The following is an 18,764-nucleotide window of genomic DNA, read 5'->3' on the forward strand; positions in this document are numbered from 1 at the left end:
TGCACTCAAACACTTACAAAAAATCCCATAACAAATGAGGGATGACTCTTAATTCCTTTGTTCTTGAAATGATTGACACCTTCTGGCATCATAGTGTGATTGTGTGTGAATGGGCGACAGCGCTGAGGATGCTGTGCAGGCCTGTTAAGAGCTGTATATGGTAGAGCCATCAACCACACCGTCCTACTTATATGTACAATCCTTGTTGTTTCTGTTTCTGTACTGATTCTGAAGTAAGGCCTTTAATTTACACGGCCCAAGAGCGATGTTGGGACTTGTGGAAATGTGCGGTGCCCCTTGCACATTTTGTGAAGTCACATGCTATTACGTAAACCTTGGCCCATCTGTGCTCAACCCCATCTGTCAGGTACATGGTACAGCTTCCAGGGTGCTCTTTACCCAGTCGCTGACTTTTCAGTGAATCCTAGATGCAGTGCTGGGTGTTAAAAGTGATGCCACTGACCTGATGACAATATCTTTGAGTGAGGACAATGCCCAGACGTTTGACCCTCTACCCAAATGGTGGGCCAAGAGGAACCAGAAACTAGCTCTTGCATTATAGTCTGCAAGAAGACGTGTGAGCTTTTATAATGGTTAGGGGCTAAGACACTTCTGACCCCTGAAAATTAATATGCATATTTACTGTTCTGTGAACATTTAAAATGCATTATGACTATTTTCACTTGGGGATTATAATTTATATTATTGTAGGGAAAAAAATGAAAAGATATAAAGCATAAAAATCATTCTGGTTCCTTAAAAGTCACCGCAGTCATTTGGTACGTATTTCTCAGTAACCTGACGGCAACCATGGTACCTGTGTGGTTAGCCACACGCTCCATGCATTTCATCGTGCATGCGAGTGCAAAAAACTTGCGATCCCACTCTCTTCTGAAACTGTCTGAAAAAGTCTGGGTCCTTGATGTTGTCTCCTACTTCCTTACCTATATCAGCCGCTCATATACATGTTTCTATTTGCGTCCTTCCTAGCCCCACTCAATGAAAACTTGAGCCACTTCAACTGTGACTATTCTCCATTGCATGTGCTTTTTGTGCTACATAGGAAAGGGACAGGTACGCCTACAAAATCCACCTCCCCGAAACAGTGGAACAGCTGAGGAAGTTCAATGCCAGGAGAAAGCTGAAGGTCAGCAAAACCGCTGTTTTCACTTTTCATAAGATTTGAAAGCTACAACCAAACATAGTGGACTAAAGTCATTCCGTGTAACTGCTGTCTCTTCCTCCAGGGTGCAGTGCTGGCAGCTGTGTCGAGCCACAAGTTTAATTCCTACTATGGAGATCCCCCAGAGGAGATGCATGATTTCTCTGATGACCCCACCTCTTCAGGTAAAACCATACGTATATAACCCAGGCAAGTCAGTGCCTGTGATGATAGTAAATTTTGCTGGTGGATTAATTGTCCCACAAATTATTACCGATATACAATATTATATACAATTTCTTTTTTTTTTTTTTTTTTTAACCTAAGCCCCAAAACAAAAATGGAACACAATAAATCAGACAGACGAAACAAGGAAGCTGAGAGTTTGACTTTGTTGAGTTGGTGACAATTATGACTCTGATTCTGTGAGTCGCAGTCAGTTATTATGGTGTTTCTTTAGGGATTTTTCCATTAATAACGCATGTCTCCATGATGTGTTGTTCGTTTTCTGCTTGTTTTGATGCTGTTTGATCACTTGATAGTTAATCTTTATAAAGAGATCAAGAGTTTATATGTAGCAGAAACCCTGCTTTATTTATACAACATTGTCATGTTTCTCTTCTCGACACTGCACCTGACTGCTGCCCAAGCTCTGCTTTTATCTGAAGACGACTGACTCTGACATGACCGACAAGAGGGATCACTTTGTTCATTTCGTGTTGTTACAAATGTACCCAGAGAGGAATATGAGGGGCATGCAGAGTGAATCCTCATGTCACTGGTTGAAGATAAACTGCAGCAGGAGCTAGATAGAGAGATAGATACACAGATAGATAGATGGATGGATGGATGATAGATATATAGATAGATAGATACATAGATACATAGATAGATAGATGCATAGATAGATAGATGGATGGATTGATAGATAGATAGATACACAGATAGATAGATGATGGATGGATGATAGATAGACAGACAGACAGACAGACAGACAGACAGATAGATAGATAGATAGATAGATGATAGATAGATAGATACACAGATAGATAGATAGAATGTGTTTTTTAAATGCGAAAATGCACAGTCTCTGCTTCACTGTTGTAAAACAGCTTCAGTCAGCCTCACATCCCCGTCTCTGTCAGTGACTTTCACTTCCTCTCATCCCCAGCCTGTAATTTACAACTTTGATCGAGAAGTTGAACAAAATAATGCGTATAATCCTAGTGTAATCACTGAGCTACAATTTAACACCAGAGAAAGGTTCTGCCTTGTCTTCTGGTGAAAATAATTTCATTTTCATTGCTGGATATTTGCTGAGGTTTGCAGAAGAACGTGCTTCAGACGCTTCCTGTTTGTATTCCGCTGTTGTCTTCTCCCAGACAAAGTGTCTGCCATCGACTTGCAGAGTGGAATTCCGACTAAGCTTTTCTTGCGGATGTGCTTTTTTTTCATGGTTTCTTTTTCTGTGTAAATTTCTTTTTATATACTTCCTGTTTCCTTCTTTCTTTACAGCTGCTATAGTTGACAAGGTTGATCTGTGGCTCCTGCAAACTTGCTAAACATATAGTCTTACACAGAGACTGTGATGATGGTGCAACACAGTTTTGCTTTCCTCTGTGTCTTTGCAGTTTTGCCGAGCTATGTTTCCTGAGCACCGAGATTGTGGTGTCACCGAGGAAGTCACAAATGTGGCTAAATATTCAATTTAATGAGTATTAAAAATAAAAATACCAAATAAAAAGAGATAAGAGATATAAAGACAGGATGTCCTTGCAGGACTGAGTCACTGATACATGTTTGTTGTAGATTGGGTTTTGCAATATCACTAGCTCCTGGTTGACTTTTTTAAACACTGACTCCCAGCTTATTCAGTGAGTACCAAAAATGATCAAATAAACCCCATAAAAATCAGATTGCCATAAATATAGCGAGTTATGTGAACTGGATTAAAGTGTAGACATTTTTAAACAAATCAAACAGTTTCTAAAATGAGGTGCTTTGGATGGTCATGCTGAGTAAACACTTGTTCCAAATGAAAAGGCGCTTTTCTGATTCTTTCAGTGTCTGTGTGAAAGTGTAGCTTGTATGAACAGTACTCTGTGTAAATGTGCGCTAACCTCGGCCTGTCTTCCTACTGCTGTGCTGTCTGTAGGACTGCTAGCTGCTGAAAGTACGTATCCTGCTTCCTGCCATGTGTGAAACCACCTGCCTTTTTTTTTGTCAAACCTCACTTACATCCAACCATTTATGAACTCCTCCCTTAAGTGTCTGTAAAAATGCCATGACAAGTCCTTCCCATTAAATCAAGCTCAGTATTGACCGATTGTCCCCTAATGTCTACTAAGCTTTACCACTTTTCCATGAACTCCATATGAAGTTGAAGTCCATTATTTCAAACTGTCTTCTGTGACTGTTGTCATGAACTTTCCTGCATTTGAATACTTTGTCTTCACTCTTCTGCTCCTAACAACCCTGCTCTGATGTGTCTTTATTCTGACTCTGTATTGATGCTTCTGCCACTGTTTCTCTGGTTATGCTGCATGTGTGGGCAATGCAGCAGGTACTCGGGGTTGAATAGTTTTGGGTGGTGTGTGTGTGTGTCTGTGTGTGTGTTTATGTCTCGTGACTTCAGTTTTTATTATGGAATATTTTTTATTGCATCTCCCTTATTTTGCCTGTTTTATGTGTTGTGTTCAGTGTGTGCTGTGCTGTGAGTGTGTGGTGTTGGGGTGTCTGCATGGAATTGAGCCGACATGAGTTACTTATTCCGGTGTGATTTCGTGCAGGGGCAGTGTCGCAGGTGTTGGATAGCCTAGAGGAGATTCACGCTTTGACGGACTGCAGTGAGAAGGACATGGACTTCCTTCACAGTGTCTTCCAGGATCAACACCTTCATACGCTCTTAGATGTGAGTTTGTCTGGAAAATGGCTGCAGTTTTACAAAGTCCCACTAGGTGGTGAGCTGATTCCATTGAGTGGTTCTTTCCTAAATGTCTTGTTTTTATTTCAGCTTTATGATAAAATCAACACCAGATCATCCCCTCAGATCAGGAATCCTCCAAGTGATGGGGTGCAGAGGGCCAAGGAGGTGAGGGCATTAGTTATCTGCACAGCGATGGCTGGTTTGGCTTCAAACTTTCCATCTTACACATTTCAAAATTATACATCAAGTATCATCCATAGGTCAATTTTGGAAATGATTCTTGCCACCGTTGAGTGTCTCTGGACTGTTTATCCACCACAGGCTTGTGTTGGTTCCTCACCTCTGAACGCTACACCTGAACTAAAGCTTCGTCACACATTTGATTTGAATCAGACTTGAGTGGCTGCAGAACTTCATGTGCCCTACGATAACCGAACAAAATCACTCCTGTGTTCTTCATTCTTACACATTGACTGCTGGCCTTTTTATTTGAGCAGTTACTTCGAGTTTTAAAGCCCAGGTTGATACTGTTTTTTTGTCTGTGTCCAGAAACTTATTTACCCAACAGTGCTTCCAATTTCAATTCATGCAGTGATGTATATAATGTGATATATGCAAACCAATGTATACGTGATAAATTGATTCATTAAAAAAATCTATTCAATACTTGGATTCCTGTAATAGGCAGTCAAAGTGATGGTAATGATTAACAAATAAAATATTATTTTAATGTTTTAATTTTTAATTATTTTGATATTCTTTATTGTTGTAGTTCTATTTTGAGGTTAATAATTATTTTATTTCGATTGTTCTCCAATTTTTTTCTTCACAAGTTCGCCAAATATAGAGGGCTAGTGTGGGTATCATTCTATAAGTTCAAAAGTCTGAAAGTTTTGTTCTACCATGTGGTTGAGCAGGCAGGTTAAAGTCCTGAAGCGCAGTCAGGACGTCTTTGCTGGGGTCATGTCAGCAGAGATGCATAGAGTGGGCGGGGCAATGTGTTCTGACCTGAATTTCAATAAAATTATAAAATGAAATTGGCCTTGGATGGTTCATACTTGCGTTGTAACTCCCAAATTAAATAAAAGGACCAGCAGCGTCTGTGTCGTATATTTTATATATTGGAAATGATCATGTCACATTGTATCTATTAGGTGCTGGAAACCATCTCCTGTTATCCAGAGAACATGGAAGCCAAGGAGCTAAGAAGGATCCTCACACAGCCGCACTTCATGGTGAGGATACAAACACTGTCTGAATTGATCCTTGACTTTCGCCAAGTATGTTCAAGTGTGTCTACTTCATGATCCACATAACACCTTTGGCCACAAAGCTGCTTACTTGCAGAGCTTGCCAGCTTGTCGGCAGAGACTCGCCGAGGCTTCAGTGTCAGCACAGCAGCAAGTGCTAAAGGGTGTATTTGCTGACAGCTCTGCACAATTGTACAGAGCCTTATTTCATTCTGTTGTCCAATGGCTGACACAGATCTGACACCAGGGGAGTACTTATGGACGAGATGCTCGGCAGAACCGGGATCACAAAGCGAAGAGGGGAGGAATCCAGTTTAAGGTCCAATCCCTTGGGATCTAACTGATTGTTTGCCTTGCTGTATATGCTTGTTTTTACTAAAGATTTCACTCATTTCTCTGGCGGAATGTGTATATATTCATGGTTGTTCATTATTTAGCAAGTGTAGATGACTCATGAGAAGGAATTACTACTGACCTCATTTTCTGTTCAGTCATGGACAGGTGAGCTGTGGTTAGTGAGACACTCCATAGATGCCAAGGGTCTGTGTGCCGTTCTGAAAGAGGGAAGGTTTTTCTCATCATCGAGTCTGTGTCACACTTGTCGTTGCTGCTACACTTGTGGAGCTTAAATCCAATTATGTTGTCCTGATCTTTGGTCTGAGCAGCTTCTGGCTGAAGAGTATAATGGACTGGAGTATTGCCCACCTTCTGAATAATGTGACAGCCATTGATGCTGGCTTGTGTCATAGCTGTGGTTTACTTCCATAGACTGCCTTTAATGACATAATATTTTGGTTGTAACACGCGCAAACAATATGGACTTGCCCAAAGAGGATTAGTGTAAGCCAGCTACTTGCATGCAACATGGATGGTGTTTTTACTTGGTTCATGAAAAGTTAGCACTGGCATCTGTGTGAAGCACATCAGTGCCAATAAGAGCTGCAACTGTGTGACACTCATAAGAAATCCACTGAGAATCATCTGCCAAACTGAGATGGAAGTGAGAAACCGCTGTGCCTCTTGTCAAAAACAAGCAACGCTTTGATTTGCATTTTCTTCCAGGCTCTGCTGCAAACTCACGATGTTGTGGCCCACGAAGTGTACAGTGACGAGGCTCTGAGGGTCACCCCTCCGCCCACCTCCCCATACCTAAACGGAGACTCGCCAGACAGCACCAACGGCGACATGGACCTGGAGAACGTTACCAGGGTTCGTCTTGTCCAGTTTCAGAAGAACACGGATGAGCCCATGGTGTGTAGTAACCTCTGTACTCACAATTGAGTTTAACATGTTTGGATCAATGGTGTGGAAGTGACCTCTCAACCTTTGTTTGTCCATCATAGGGAATCACGCTGAAAATGAATGACCTTAACCACTGCATTGTTGCCCGTATCATGCATGGCGGAATGATTCATCGACAAGGTAAACACACAGACACGTTCATGGCTGTAACAGTGCTGGAAGAAGGCAGGATGATGATTGATGTAGGGTTCAGAAATTGCTTTATTCAGTGTCTTATATGAGACAAGATCTGAAATGAGTTTATCAGCAGGACAAGTCAGGTGGAGAAGTTAGGAGATAAAGTTTGTACTCGTGGAGAGACAGTGGACATGATGGACGGAGCATTAAAAAATGGAGTGACCTGGTAAAAGGAGAGCAAAATGACCAATGAGGTTCATAGATGTGATAAAGAAGGACATTAAGAGAACAGACTTGTTAGTCTCAGTCCAACAGGATGAGGACAAGAAGAACAAGTACAGGGGGCGAAAATAAAATTTTCTCTGGACAACTATACAGGCAGATGAATGTTTATGATGTCAGCAAGCTGTGACAACAAATAGTATCATTTTTCTGACATGAAGTCCACCAACCACAATGATGAACTCTGTCATTTCACTTCTCCTTGTTGATGGATTTTCCCACAGCACATGTCACTGTAAGACCTGGGCTTTAATGACAGATTTTTCTGTCATTTGTCACCTGAAATGTTTAGCTTGAAATGCACTGAACGACTTGGTCACCCAAAAACACGTTTCATTCCTTGCTCTTGTATTTCAGTGTGAGAGTTTGTCATGCAAAATCTCAGCTCTATGTGACGTTGCTTTTGTTGTTTAAAACATGTAGTGTTATAGTCGAGATCGAGTTGAGACTGAGACTCAGCCATGACAGAAACCAAGTCCAAGACAAACCACAAACTTGTAGTTTGGTTTGTATTCAGTCTCGACTTGTTCTCAGATAAGCGGTCTTGACTTCAACCCAAAAACTGTGATGGTGACATTGATTGCTTCTGCACTTCAGGGACTCTCCATGTTGGCGATGAGATCCGGGAGATTAATGGTATCAGTGTTGCTAACCAGACAGTGGAGCAGCTCCAGAAGATGCTGGTAAGTGGCATTAATGCCAAGAAAATCCACCATGTTTTTACCCTGTCTGTTTTGGACAAATAAACATGCATGTTTTCCTTACGTTCTGATACACAGAGAGAAATGAGAGGCAGCATCACCTTCAAAATTGTACCTAGCTACCGCTCGCAGTCCATGTCTTGTGAGGTTGGTACATACACTCATCTGTTCAGAACAGTGTGAGGAGTTGTTAGTGATGCTATTGGTGTTTATAGAAGGAGTCCCCCGATGTGTCCCGACAGTCACCTGCAAACGGCCATGCAAGTGTCAACAGCTCCATTCTGGTGAGCATGTTTTTTCTTTACACATGAAGCATGGATTCCCGGACCTATTTTCTAACACATCATGGAGCCAAATAACTAATTCCTTAAATAGCACTTGTCTCAAACAGAAACTGATCTGCTTGAACTGTTGCTAGGTTAAAAAAAATTTGTACTCATGAATGCCTCTTTGCAAAGTACTTGCTGCACACATATCTTTGGTGCATTCTGGCATAACTAACATTGCTTCTTTTATCATCCAGGACTTACCAGCCACGATTCAGCCAAAAGGCCGGCAGGTAATTTTCCTCTTCACATATTCTTGTAGGAATTCCACACCTGTGTCTTCTAGTTAAAACATATCTGGAAAATATTTTAATATTTGGCCTCAATTTTTTTATTTTTGTTTTTTTTGGGAGGAGACTGTATGAGGCTTTTGATGTGTAGTTGTTGTTACCACATATGGGATACTGCAACGATCATATGGATAACACATTCATGTGTTTCCTATCTCCTTTATTTGTCTCACAGTCGGGAGGTTTTAGACTGCCAGTCAATATGGTGGGGAGAAAAGGCGTATAGTACAGAAAGACTCAAGTATCTTGAAACAGGAAGAAGTAAATGTAGAAGCGTTTACTTATATTTCACTCTGAAACTCCATCCCCTTGTCAAGCGTAAAACCTAGGAAAAATGCTCTGAAAATCAATGCCAACTTACTGTATAATGTAAAACGTTTTTGCGAGTGAAGCCTGTGCTTTTGGTCTCCTGTATGAATCAGTTAGATAATAGCATCAATAACTGTGTCTGGTCATGGAGCCTCACAACACATGACGTCAGTTCCTACGAGTGTTCCTCCAGCCCTTCCCTAATTCATGTGTGCTTGAGTGCTGTTTTTTGTTTGTGTTTGAATGTCTTTCTTCTCAAACATTTTATGGTTATTTTATTGATGTTTATTTCCCTAGTATTGATTTGGTTGCCTGTTAAACATTTCAGAAGCTCCATATGTTTAAATCCTAGTCAGCATAAAAACAGGAGGTGTAAAGAACCATCCCATTGTTTGTCCAAATCGCATCTTCCAAAGTGTCCACAGCATGAGTGATCATCTTCGATTTATGCCTGTAACTAGTGCATGATCAGTGTGTAAGTGTGTGTGATGCTCTCAATCCCATAGATCTCCAGACCTGCCATCAAGGACAAATTGTCCATCAAGGTAAGATGTCTCCATGTGGATCCCTCGTAGAAGTAGACTCCCAGCTGCTCCTGTCCAAACCCCCCTCTGTATGGCAGACCCTGGCCCCTTGTCATAGTGCTGTTGAAACCCCATGCTACCTAGCTGTCCCAGGCTTTAGGCTTCATTTCTGGTTCGTCAGTGGGCACCAAAAGCTACCATAAAAAAAATGGATGTGGCGGACACCGCTGCGGGCAGAGAAGCAATAAAGCTCATTGTTCTTTTGTTCCCCATCACTTTCATTTCTGGCTCTTGATATTTCCAGCGCTGCCTTCCTAACTGTGATGAACAACCAGCTTCCCGTTTTCTATCAGCTTGAGTGTCACGTCCTTCCACAAATGTCCACCTGCATCGCGGTGTCTTTTTTTGTGTTTAACACCTGATGTTTGCTTTCTGTATCCTCTCCTGACAGATCTACGTGCGGGCGCAGTTTGAATACGACCCGGCGAAAGATGACCTCATACCGTGTAAGGAAGCTGGCGTCCGCTTCAGGGTTGGCGACATCATTCAGATTATCTCAAAGGACGATCACAACTGGTGGCAGGGGAAACTGGAGAACACCAAGAACAGCACAGCGGGACTCATCCCTTCCCCTGAGCTGCAGGAGTGGTGAGGCCAATGTTTGTATTCAGGAGGGAAAAAGGTCATGTATTAAACTTTGCATTTTTGTCATCACTTGACAAAATCCGATTCATCAGACACACCAAATGTTTTTGAGACACTCAAAACTTGAATGGACTTGAATGTTCTTTAGTACACATCCTCAACAGACTCCGAATATCTATTGGTACTGCAATAACAGGTTATATATATTGGAAAAACTGCAACTTAAGATGATTTCAGTGGATGAACCTTAAGTTGCAGTCAAGATTCAACTTAAGAATCTTAAATGCAACTTAAAGATTGTCACCCCCCAGGCCCTTCAAAACTCTTCGAACGTCTTGCCATAATGACTTTGTTTTGCTGTATTTCCCAATATAATGCAAAAGGTTTTCTCGAAACTGTCAGGGTTTCAAGGTAGAAACCAGACTTCAGAAAACTCTACAAACTGTAGTAAAGTAACTGAAATAAATCAACTGTCATTCACTATGGTGACAAAATGTGTCACTTTCTCATTGGTCAGTCCACAAAATGTGGATTTACCAGTCCTTTCCTCAACACAGCCTCTTCTCTCTACTGTGTGAGTGTTGTGTGAAGCGCTGTGACACTACTCCCTCCTGCTGTCCGATTGTGTTCACTGCATCCAGAATGTTATGAACTTGAATTATGTAGCTATTAATATTGCTTAAAAAAGTCCCAGTGCGAGTGGAAATGGGCGATGGCGCAGAGGTTGGCTGTGTCGGATGCTTAGGTTGAAGATTGTGTCCATCTTTACAGGCGTGTTGCCTGCATTGCGATGGAGAAAACTAAACAGGAGCAGCAGGCCAGTTGTACCTGGTTTGGCAAAAAGAAAAAGCAGTACAAAGACAAGTACCTGGCCAAGCACAATGCAGGTGAGGTACTCTGGATTGTATTGATGATTGTATCGATGTGACAGATATTAATTCTTCTTGTTTAAATTTGTCTAAATAGTTGTGTTAACTCCTGCATGCTTGTCCCCTTTCTTCCCTCGGATGGGCCCCCTGTTTTGAATTGGCCAGCCCTGTTGAAAAGTATTGTCCTTTTGCAAACTGTGCTTGTTTTTATTTTTAACTGTGTCTTTTTAACCCTTCCTCTTGCCCCCTCCTGTCCATGTCTCTCATGCCGTCTCTTTCCAAATGATATGGCTGCATGTAAGTAACACCAGACTGCTTCTGTGTTCTGTTTCCTTCCTCTGTTCCTTAGATCCTTGGTTCCTGATACATTTTAGTTCCAGATGAAAGTTGTCAAGACAAGCCTCTTGTATTAATGCTAGACTCTGGATCTATAGAAACAATGTTGAGAGTAATATTTCAACTAGTTAATGTACGATATGGCAACATTTTTGTGACACATACTTTGAGTGTGGATGTGGAGAACTGGCACTATGTGCACAGGTCGCATAATTCGGCACAATAAGCAGCTGTGTTTGTTTATCCTGAAGCTGCACTGCTCTTATTTTAAAATGCTGTTTTCCACCCTGCAGTGTTTGATCAACTAGATCTTGTGACGTATGAGGAAGTGGTCAGGGTGCCGTGCTTCAAGAGGAAAACGTTGGTTTTGCTTGGTAAGTCAAAGCAAAAAACAACAACAACGCTTTAACTGCTGAAATTGAAGTCGAGCCGAAGTGCAAAAACTTCTCTTTCTTTTTTTCCTACCTTCAGGAGCACATGGAGTGGGAAGGAGACACATTAAGAACACACTCATCACAAAACATCCTGACCGCTTCGCCTACCCGATACCCCGTAAGTCAAGATTGTTCTCACAGGGGTGCAGAATGAACGAGGCGCAAATGTGTGGGGGTCAACTGTCCCACCTGCCATTACTTTAACCATAGAAGATACATGCATTTCTATGTTTTCCTTTCGCTCAGAACTTGAAATGGCTGGTTTTCTAACATCCAGTTTGTGTCTACAACATAGCCTGCAGTATTTACTTACTATTTACTAATTCCTTTGAGACCTTCCCTTGGGTGAAATTCAGGGAAATAGAAACATTTCAAGACTTAATAATAATATAATTGTGCAGTTAGGACACCTCGAGGTGACACCTCATGTTCCTTCTCTTGCTGACTATCACTCGAGATGTTGCCCACTTGATTTTTAAGGCTGAGTTGTCTGCTGAGTCACCCACTGGTGCATTATCTTTATATACATCACCCTGAGATAATCACGGTGAAATCGCTGGCCGTCCTGTGTTGTTGTGGGAGTCTGGGTCGAAGAGCTTTGGGCATGTGTTGTGCAACCAGATGTCTTACGTAAATATCTCGCAGCATCTGAACCTCGAATGATTGTTTGGCTGCTTCTTACTCATCCTGCGGTGAGATTTCAATAAGCATGTCCAAAGGATCTAATTCAAATAAGACTGAAATGTGATGTCCGGGTAAAATGATTCAACCCTAGTAGAGCAGTGGTCAATTCAAATTGTCTTGTAGTGTGACATGTTTGAAATGATGGAAGTATGTATACCTTTTGAGTACATGTTAGCATGAGTTGACTGTTGAATCACAGTTTTGTCTCTGTTTTTCTGCCTTGCCATTGTCCTATTGTTTTTAGGTTCTCACGGGAGGACTGAGCAACCCGGTGGTCTCTCTCACTGTCAGTGAGAGAGACCACCAGTGTGAGTGAGACTTGTGATACAAATTCCCAAACTAGTCCTTTCTAATGTTAGAAAAGCTGCAGCCGCATGTGTGGAGCTTTTTTTACATGTTGACATTGGAAAGTTTTCTCCTTTCAAGAGCTGAGTTTTTAAAATCGCACAGACCGCTCAGGAATTATTCTACACTGAAGCCTGCATAAGTCCTACACCGCGAGGCAGGCACCACAAGTAGATCTGCACTGTGTTTGGGAAGTCTCAGTGCAGCACTGGTCCATAATGACAAGTGTGTGAGTGCATTTGCCCCGACTTGCTTCTTTCACTTGGTGTGTCAATGTCCTATGTAGAATGAACCCTTGAGGAGTTTTGGACATTTAAAATGTTTCCATCAAATCAGACAAGACAGACATCACGTAGTTGGGGGCTCTGCACTGTTCACTGCACTTGCATTGTCCTTTTCTGGTTTCATACTCTTGACCGACGTTTGCACTCCTCTTCTTCTAAGACACAACTCGGCCCCCGAAGAAGGACGAGGAGAACGGGAAGAACTACTACTTCGTATCTCATGACCAGATGATGCAGGACATCAGCAACAACGACTACCTGGAGTACGGCAGCCACGAGGATGCCATGTACGGGACCAGGCTGGAGACCATCCGACAGATCCACAGCCAAGGCATGATCTCCATACTGGACGTCGAGCCGCAGGTCAGAAGTCAGCATTGTTACAGAATGTTTCTGGAGACTCAGTTTTATTTGTATTTTTTAGATTGAGTTTTATTTTACGATAATTCATACTGGTTTCCAGGCATTGAAGATCCTCAGGACGGCAGAATTTGCTCCCTACGTCGTCTTCATTGCAGCACCAACCATCACACCTGGAATCACTGAGGTAAACACACAACAACCGTTTTCCTCACATGTGCACGAATTTTCTTTTTTTCTTAATCATTCCGGCCACTCCACTGTTTCTCCCTCGACTTTGTGAACAATCCCAGCAGTCATTTTTATTTCAAGCATGTCTGTATTTACTTTTGCATGCAACTTTCCAAACAAGCTTCCAAAGTGGTGCCGAAAGCTCCCAGTAAGTACAAGTCACTTGTGTGGCCGTCTTTTGTGTTGAGTAGACCCCGTCCCCTGGTTCAATCCCCCCTGTTCATTTTTGATACTGACGGCTAAGAAATCTTAAATGGTCAGATGCAGAAGGGGAGAGAAACAAGGAGGTTCTGCAGGAATATATGTACCTCCCTGCCTTTTATCAGGTTTGCGACGTACGACCCAGTTTGGTGAAGGTTCCCTACCTGGTTGGTGGGGGGATCTGAATGACAAATGTGTCCATGGTGACATCATGTCACAGCTAGAGTGAACCCGACATGACCCAATAACAATGTTGCCAGCTCCCTGTGCTGTTTGTTAAACGTTCCCATGACTGCTACTCGAAATTATGATGATTATTTTTGCCGATTTTACTCATTTCAAAAGTGAAAGAAATGGGTCTCAAAGTCAATACAGATGCACCGAATGACCAGGATAGGAGCCACACATGAGTTTCTTCACAGTCACTCGATAAACGTTGTGGTCACAGCATTTCCAGACTGGAAAGTTGAAATAAACAAGATCTGTCATGCAGTTTCATAAGTAGCACGTAAACAAGAGTAATGGATTAATACATTGCACTGAGCCTGGTAACTTGCTGAACTGGCATTAAGTTATTTGAACAGCTCTTTCTTTGCTTCATCCCCACTGTAGGAACCTCGCAGTGTCAGAAGTAGTCGATCCCAGAGTTCTTTGTCTCATCTGCCCAACTCTCTTTGCAGCACTCCCTTGTCACTCCTCTGCATGATTTTCTGTACGTCTCCTCTCCCCCTCAGGACGATTCGCTCCAGCGGCTGCAGAAGGAATCCGAGATGCTGCAGCAGACGTACGCCCACTACTTTGACCAGACCATCATCAACAACGAAATCGACGACACCCTGCGCCTGCTCGAGGAAGCGGTGGACCTGGTGTCCACCACCCCTCAGTGGGTCCCCGTCTCTTGGGTCTACTGACACACGATCAACCAGGACCAACTTCCTCTCACTCTTTCATCCTCTGTAGATAGAATCTGGCCGAAAACTGAAGAAAGGCTGCGACACCTCAATGCCTAGCGTCTTGTACATATATACATATATACATATATATATATAAATATATATATAAAATCTATAAATGACAAAAAGGTGTTCTACTCTAGTGGACAGAGAGAAAAGGGGCTGCCTGGTAGATATTTTGTACTTTTCTTTTGTAATTGATAGACGGGTGGGTGCAACGTATCAGAGTGGCAATTGTGAGCATGGCCAGTTGTAAGTGAGTACGTATGGGTGTTTTAAGACACTTCCTGTGGTACATGGTCTTATCCTCTCCTGTGGCCCCAGTTAGCTCCTCAGGGGGGTCATCGAAGCACATTAGAAGCTGCTACAGTGGCGACAACTCTCAGCTCCACAGGCAAAGAAAGCACAGAAAACTTGGCAGTTTCTTTCCCCACCAGCCCCCCTGACTCCATCCCTTTATTTATTTCTCTGGCCCTTCGTGCCTGCCAGTCTTATGAAGGAGCACAGCGCCTTTCCTCCCGACCTCTTTGTTTACATCTCAGTTTGCACAAAAAACGGACATGTACGAGATCATGTTTCTACGTTTTCATCTGGCTGTCTCTCACTCTCCTCAACGTGAGCGGAACCGAAACCCCCCCGCCTGAACTGCCTGAACAGAATCTTGTGGGAGGACCCCCTATTGCACACCCCAGTTTCCTCCCAGGCCGACTCCGATGGCAACGGTCCCTGAAAAAGAGAGCCATGTTTGTGACATAAAAGGGGAATGTGTATGTGGGGAAGGGGGCGAGGGGTCCTGACTTGGTGGGATCGGTCTCAATTTTTTCGGACTTGTAACTGTTGTCTTAAAAAATATAGAGTATTCTTGTTCCCGGGAGAGAAAATAACAAAATTTTGTGTGTAAATGTTACAATGGTGCGTATGTCATATGAGTGAAAAACCAAGAGCCAGTGTATATTAATCCCGAAAAAAAAAGAAGCTCGGTATGTGACATCGTCTGTTCATGCTTTACAGGAAGTAGCACAATCAGTTACAAAGGCACATTGGATTGACGGGTTTGAGACTTCTGTGCCACTTCAAGTAAAGTTGTTTCATTTCAGGTCCTGTGTATATTTCTTCTGCTCAACGACGACAACGTCTTCTCTTCTGTATGAAATTGTTGTTTTGTTCGGTCATTTCGTTTTTTAAAAATATATAAATTTCCTTTTACGTGTTTAAATTAAACTGACTCGTCTTTGACCAGCTCACATGGAATGTTGCATTTGGACGAAGCCCTGTTGGGGTCTCTTTTAACTTTTATTAAAAGGTACAGTTGTCTTTAACTGGACAACGCAATTTCTGAAGAAATTGCAGGCGTGAATGCAATGTGACGTGTTTGTGTGTCGGTGTTAACTGAAGCTGCTCCTACGGCATGCATTCACTTGGGCTGCAAACTCTCACACTGATTCAAGCTCGGTTGTCATGGCAACGACGCTCTTACCAAACAGCCGGATGAGCTGCACAGCTGCTGTCTGACGAGACGCTGCTCAAAATGCTGAAGTTGCTCCTCCCGAACAAGACAGGAGATCTGTAAAACCACGACAGATTCAGCAGCAATGTGCCCAATGCGTGTTTCTACAGTAAATGGTTTGTGACTAGCAGCAACATTCTGAGCTTATCTCATAAGCTTTAAATGTTGTTTCTAGGTGACAATACGGGTGACCAGTTGGCCGTCGAACAAGTGGCTATATGCTGAAGTTTTCTGTCCGACTCACGTTCATTTCAAAGGGGAAATGTTTGGAACTTATCCTGGAATATCTTCGATAATATGGGGATCGAGAAAATAGCAGGATTCCAGCCAAGCAGCACAATTTGGTTTTTGAACAGTGGTAGACACTGTTCAAAAACCAAATTGTGCTGCTTGGCTGGAATCCTGGAGTAGTGGACCAAAGTTGTCAGCAGAAAACATCACAACGGCAAGATGAACAGCAATAGTCACTGGAGCATCCACACCTAGTAAGCTGACATGATTTAATATTGAACCACATCACTGAACATCAGCAGCAAAGACACGTTTTCCAGACATTTACTTTTTAAAGATGGTTTTAGATTGTGAGGTGAGGTGTGTGGAAACTTCCTCTGCGATGTACTTTGCAACATTGTGTCCAGTAGTGATGGGTTTATGAGGCTTCATGAAACAATGTCCTCATTTTCGCAGGTCATTAATAACCATTTTAATGAAACAAGGTCACTGTTTCATGACGCCTCATCTACCCACTTCAGGAATCGTTTTAGCAGAACTAGTATTTCATACTTGTTGGTGTCTCAGTACTTCCATGAAGCCTTATAAATGCACTATTGGCTTTTATGAGTGTAGTAATGATGCATTATTAAGTATAGCTTTGGGGCAAGTGTAACTGAATGCATGAACAAAAGAAAGCACTAACATGGACACATCTGTGCTGTGTGTACGTGACCCGGATCTGTGGGCCACTCCGGGCCAGATGCGGCTCACATCTTTTTCTGATCTGGCAAACGGATCCATACTGGATGTGGCCCATTGTCCAAAAAGATTGTGTCCATAATCCATTTTAGGAATTCAGTCCAGATCCGGGAGTACATCCGGCCTGCATCTGGGCCTGATACATTTTGCAGTCTGGGATCAACTCTTGTTTTCAGCACCTGGACAGTTCCAAAAACAGAAGCCAGCCTGCACAGTCTCTGTACAGCAGGGCTCTCAAACTAATCCAGGGGCCGCAGTGGGTGCAGGTTTTTGTTCCAATCTATTGAGCTCGCACAGTCTCACCACTCTGAAACAAGCGACACCTCACTATGATAATAATAATAATTAAACTTAAGTGAGATTTCAGCCTCTCAAGTTTGACATTACGAGTCTGACATCAGACCAAGTTTATTTATGGAGCGGGCTTTTTCAACCTGTTTTGAGCCACAGCTCAGTTCATTCACTGAAGAAATCCTGAGGCTCATAACCACCTACAGAGCCTCAGCCAAAGCACAGTTGTGCGCCATCAGATGTCCTGCAGAAAATCCCTTTTGATCTGGGAAAAATATGTAGCTAAATATGTTGCAGAAACAAAATGCTGAAGATGTCTGTTTAAAAATGTCTCCAGAAAGAGGTGGACAACATGGGAAAATATACCACGATTTATTCATTTATTTTTAATAACTGTTTCAGTTATATCACAGTCACACATGTATTTTAACTTGCAAGTTTCTGGCCAGTGTTAGTCCTAAAGGGAAAACAAAAATCGGACAATTTAGGCCAAAGACCTTTAATATTCTTCTACTGCTGCTATACTATAGTTATACTTTTCACTCTTCACATTTTAGAGAAAAAAATATTTGTTTATGCATTTAGATTTCAGACAATTTTTAATCATAAAAGCAAACTTTGACAGTTTATAAATGTCAATAACGTTTTAGAGTGAGTCATCACATTAGCCATTAGCTCTGTTAGCTCTGCGGTGTAGACTGTCTTTAGCCTCGCGGTTCCACCAAGGATCACGCCATCATTCTGTCTTCAAGGTGTGTGGTCAAGTTAGAGGCGCATCAGGTTTAAAAAAACAACTCAGTGACGCGTTTGGCCAGCTTCTTTGTTGTGAGTGTGTGGGAAGAGGTGCGTCACGTGGAGCTCAGCAGAGACTGATGGAAGAAAGAATGTGACCGAATCCATGTGATCTCCTCGTCATCATATCGCCCACATTTATCTCCGGACAAATATGGTTAAACTGAGTCATTTATCACGATTCACACTTATGGCACACTGGCTGAAAACCACTGTTCCAGGGCACTTAAAAAACAACCAGCCACAAAGTGCACTCATGAGTGAATAAAACATACATTCAAATCAATAAAATACATAAAGATCAATCATAAATTGCATAGAAAAAAAGCATGATGTAACCTCTGCATTTCTGGAATTAGTGACACATACTGAAACAGCTTCCATAGAATTCCTTGCCTTTAGCCTCTCAGTTTCCTCAGGGTGCTCATGTTTCGTCACCATGACGACAGCTTTTATTAATCTAAAACAGGGGTGCGTAATATTATTTCCAAAGGGGCCTCTTTCATTTCTGGGACTAAAGTGACAGGCCTTCATACCACAAGAGAAAAGTAAAGGGGAAAATCTTCAGTGAAGCTTTATTGAATTTTTCAACATAAATAATATTTAAGAAAAGTCTAATGACATCATGACTTTATTTGCATAAAATTTGTAATCTCTTAATCAATAAAACT

At 42.2% G+C, this 18,764-nt stretch overlaps 1 protein-coding gene across 16 annotated transcripts in view; it reads left to right on the forward strand.

Annotated features, from left to right (window-relative positions):
• Positions 1–15,774, forward strand: part of LOC128760894 (peripheral plasma membrane protein CASK-like) — a 32,253-nt gene extending 16,479 nt beyond the window's left edge. Inside the window, exons 9-29 of one of the 16 annotated variants that reach the window (XM_053868623.1) lie at positions 1,064–1,147; positions 1,248–1,347; positions 3,318–3,335; positions 3,949–4,073; positions 4,176–4,253; positions 5,243–5,323; positions 6,401–6,589; positions 6,682–6,760; positions 7,637–7,722; positions 7,819–7,887; positions 7,956–8,024; positions 8,264–8,299; positions 9,172–9,210; positions 9,641–9,837; positions 10,606–10,721; positions 11,333–11,413; positions 11,511–11,591; positions 12,947–13,149; positions 13,250–13,333; positions 13,499–13,525; positions 14,313–15,774. In XM_053868623.1, the coding sequence (XP_053724598.1) occupies positions 1,064–1,147; positions 1,248–1,347; positions 3,318–3,335; positions 3,949–4,073; positions 4,176–4,253; positions 5,243–5,323; positions 6,401–6,589; positions 6,682–6,760; positions 7,637–7,722; positions 7,819–7,887; positions 7,956–8,024; positions 8,264–8,299; positions 9,172–9,210; positions 9,641–9,837; positions 10,606–10,721; positions 11,333–11,413; positions 11,511–11,591; positions 12,947–13,149; positions 13,250–13,333; positions 13,499–13,525; positions 14,313–14,489 (2,019 nt within the window). In that variant the 3' untranslated portion in view covers positions 14,490–15,774. Of the gene's footprint in view, positions 1–1,063; positions 1,148–1,247; positions 1,348–3,317; positions 3,336–3,947; positions 4,074–4,175; positions 4,254–5,242; positions 5,324–6,400; positions 6,590–6,681; positions 6,761–7,636; positions 7,723–7,818; positions 7,888–7,955; positions 8,025–8,263; positions 8,300–9,171; positions 9,211–9,640; positions 9,838–10,605; positions 10,722–11,332; positions 11,414–11,510; positions 11,592–12,946; positions 13,150–13,249; positions 13,334–13,498; positions 13,526–14,312 lie in introns of all 16 variants that reach the window. The other 15 variants (XM_053868647.1, XM_053868640.1, XM_053868632.1 and 12 more) reach the window with 15 other exon arrangements.
• The last annotated feature ends 2,990 nt before the right edge of the window (positions 15,775–18,764 follow it).

Source organism: Synchiropus splendidus, chromosome 1 (assembly GCF_027744825.2).
Source record: "Synchiropus splendidus isolate RoL2022-P1 chromosome 1, RoL_Sspl_1.0, whole genome shotgun sequence".
Classification (NCBI taxonomy): Eukaryota; Metazoa; Chordata; class Actinopteri; order Syngnathiformes; family Callionymidae; genus Synchiropus; species Synchiropus splendidus.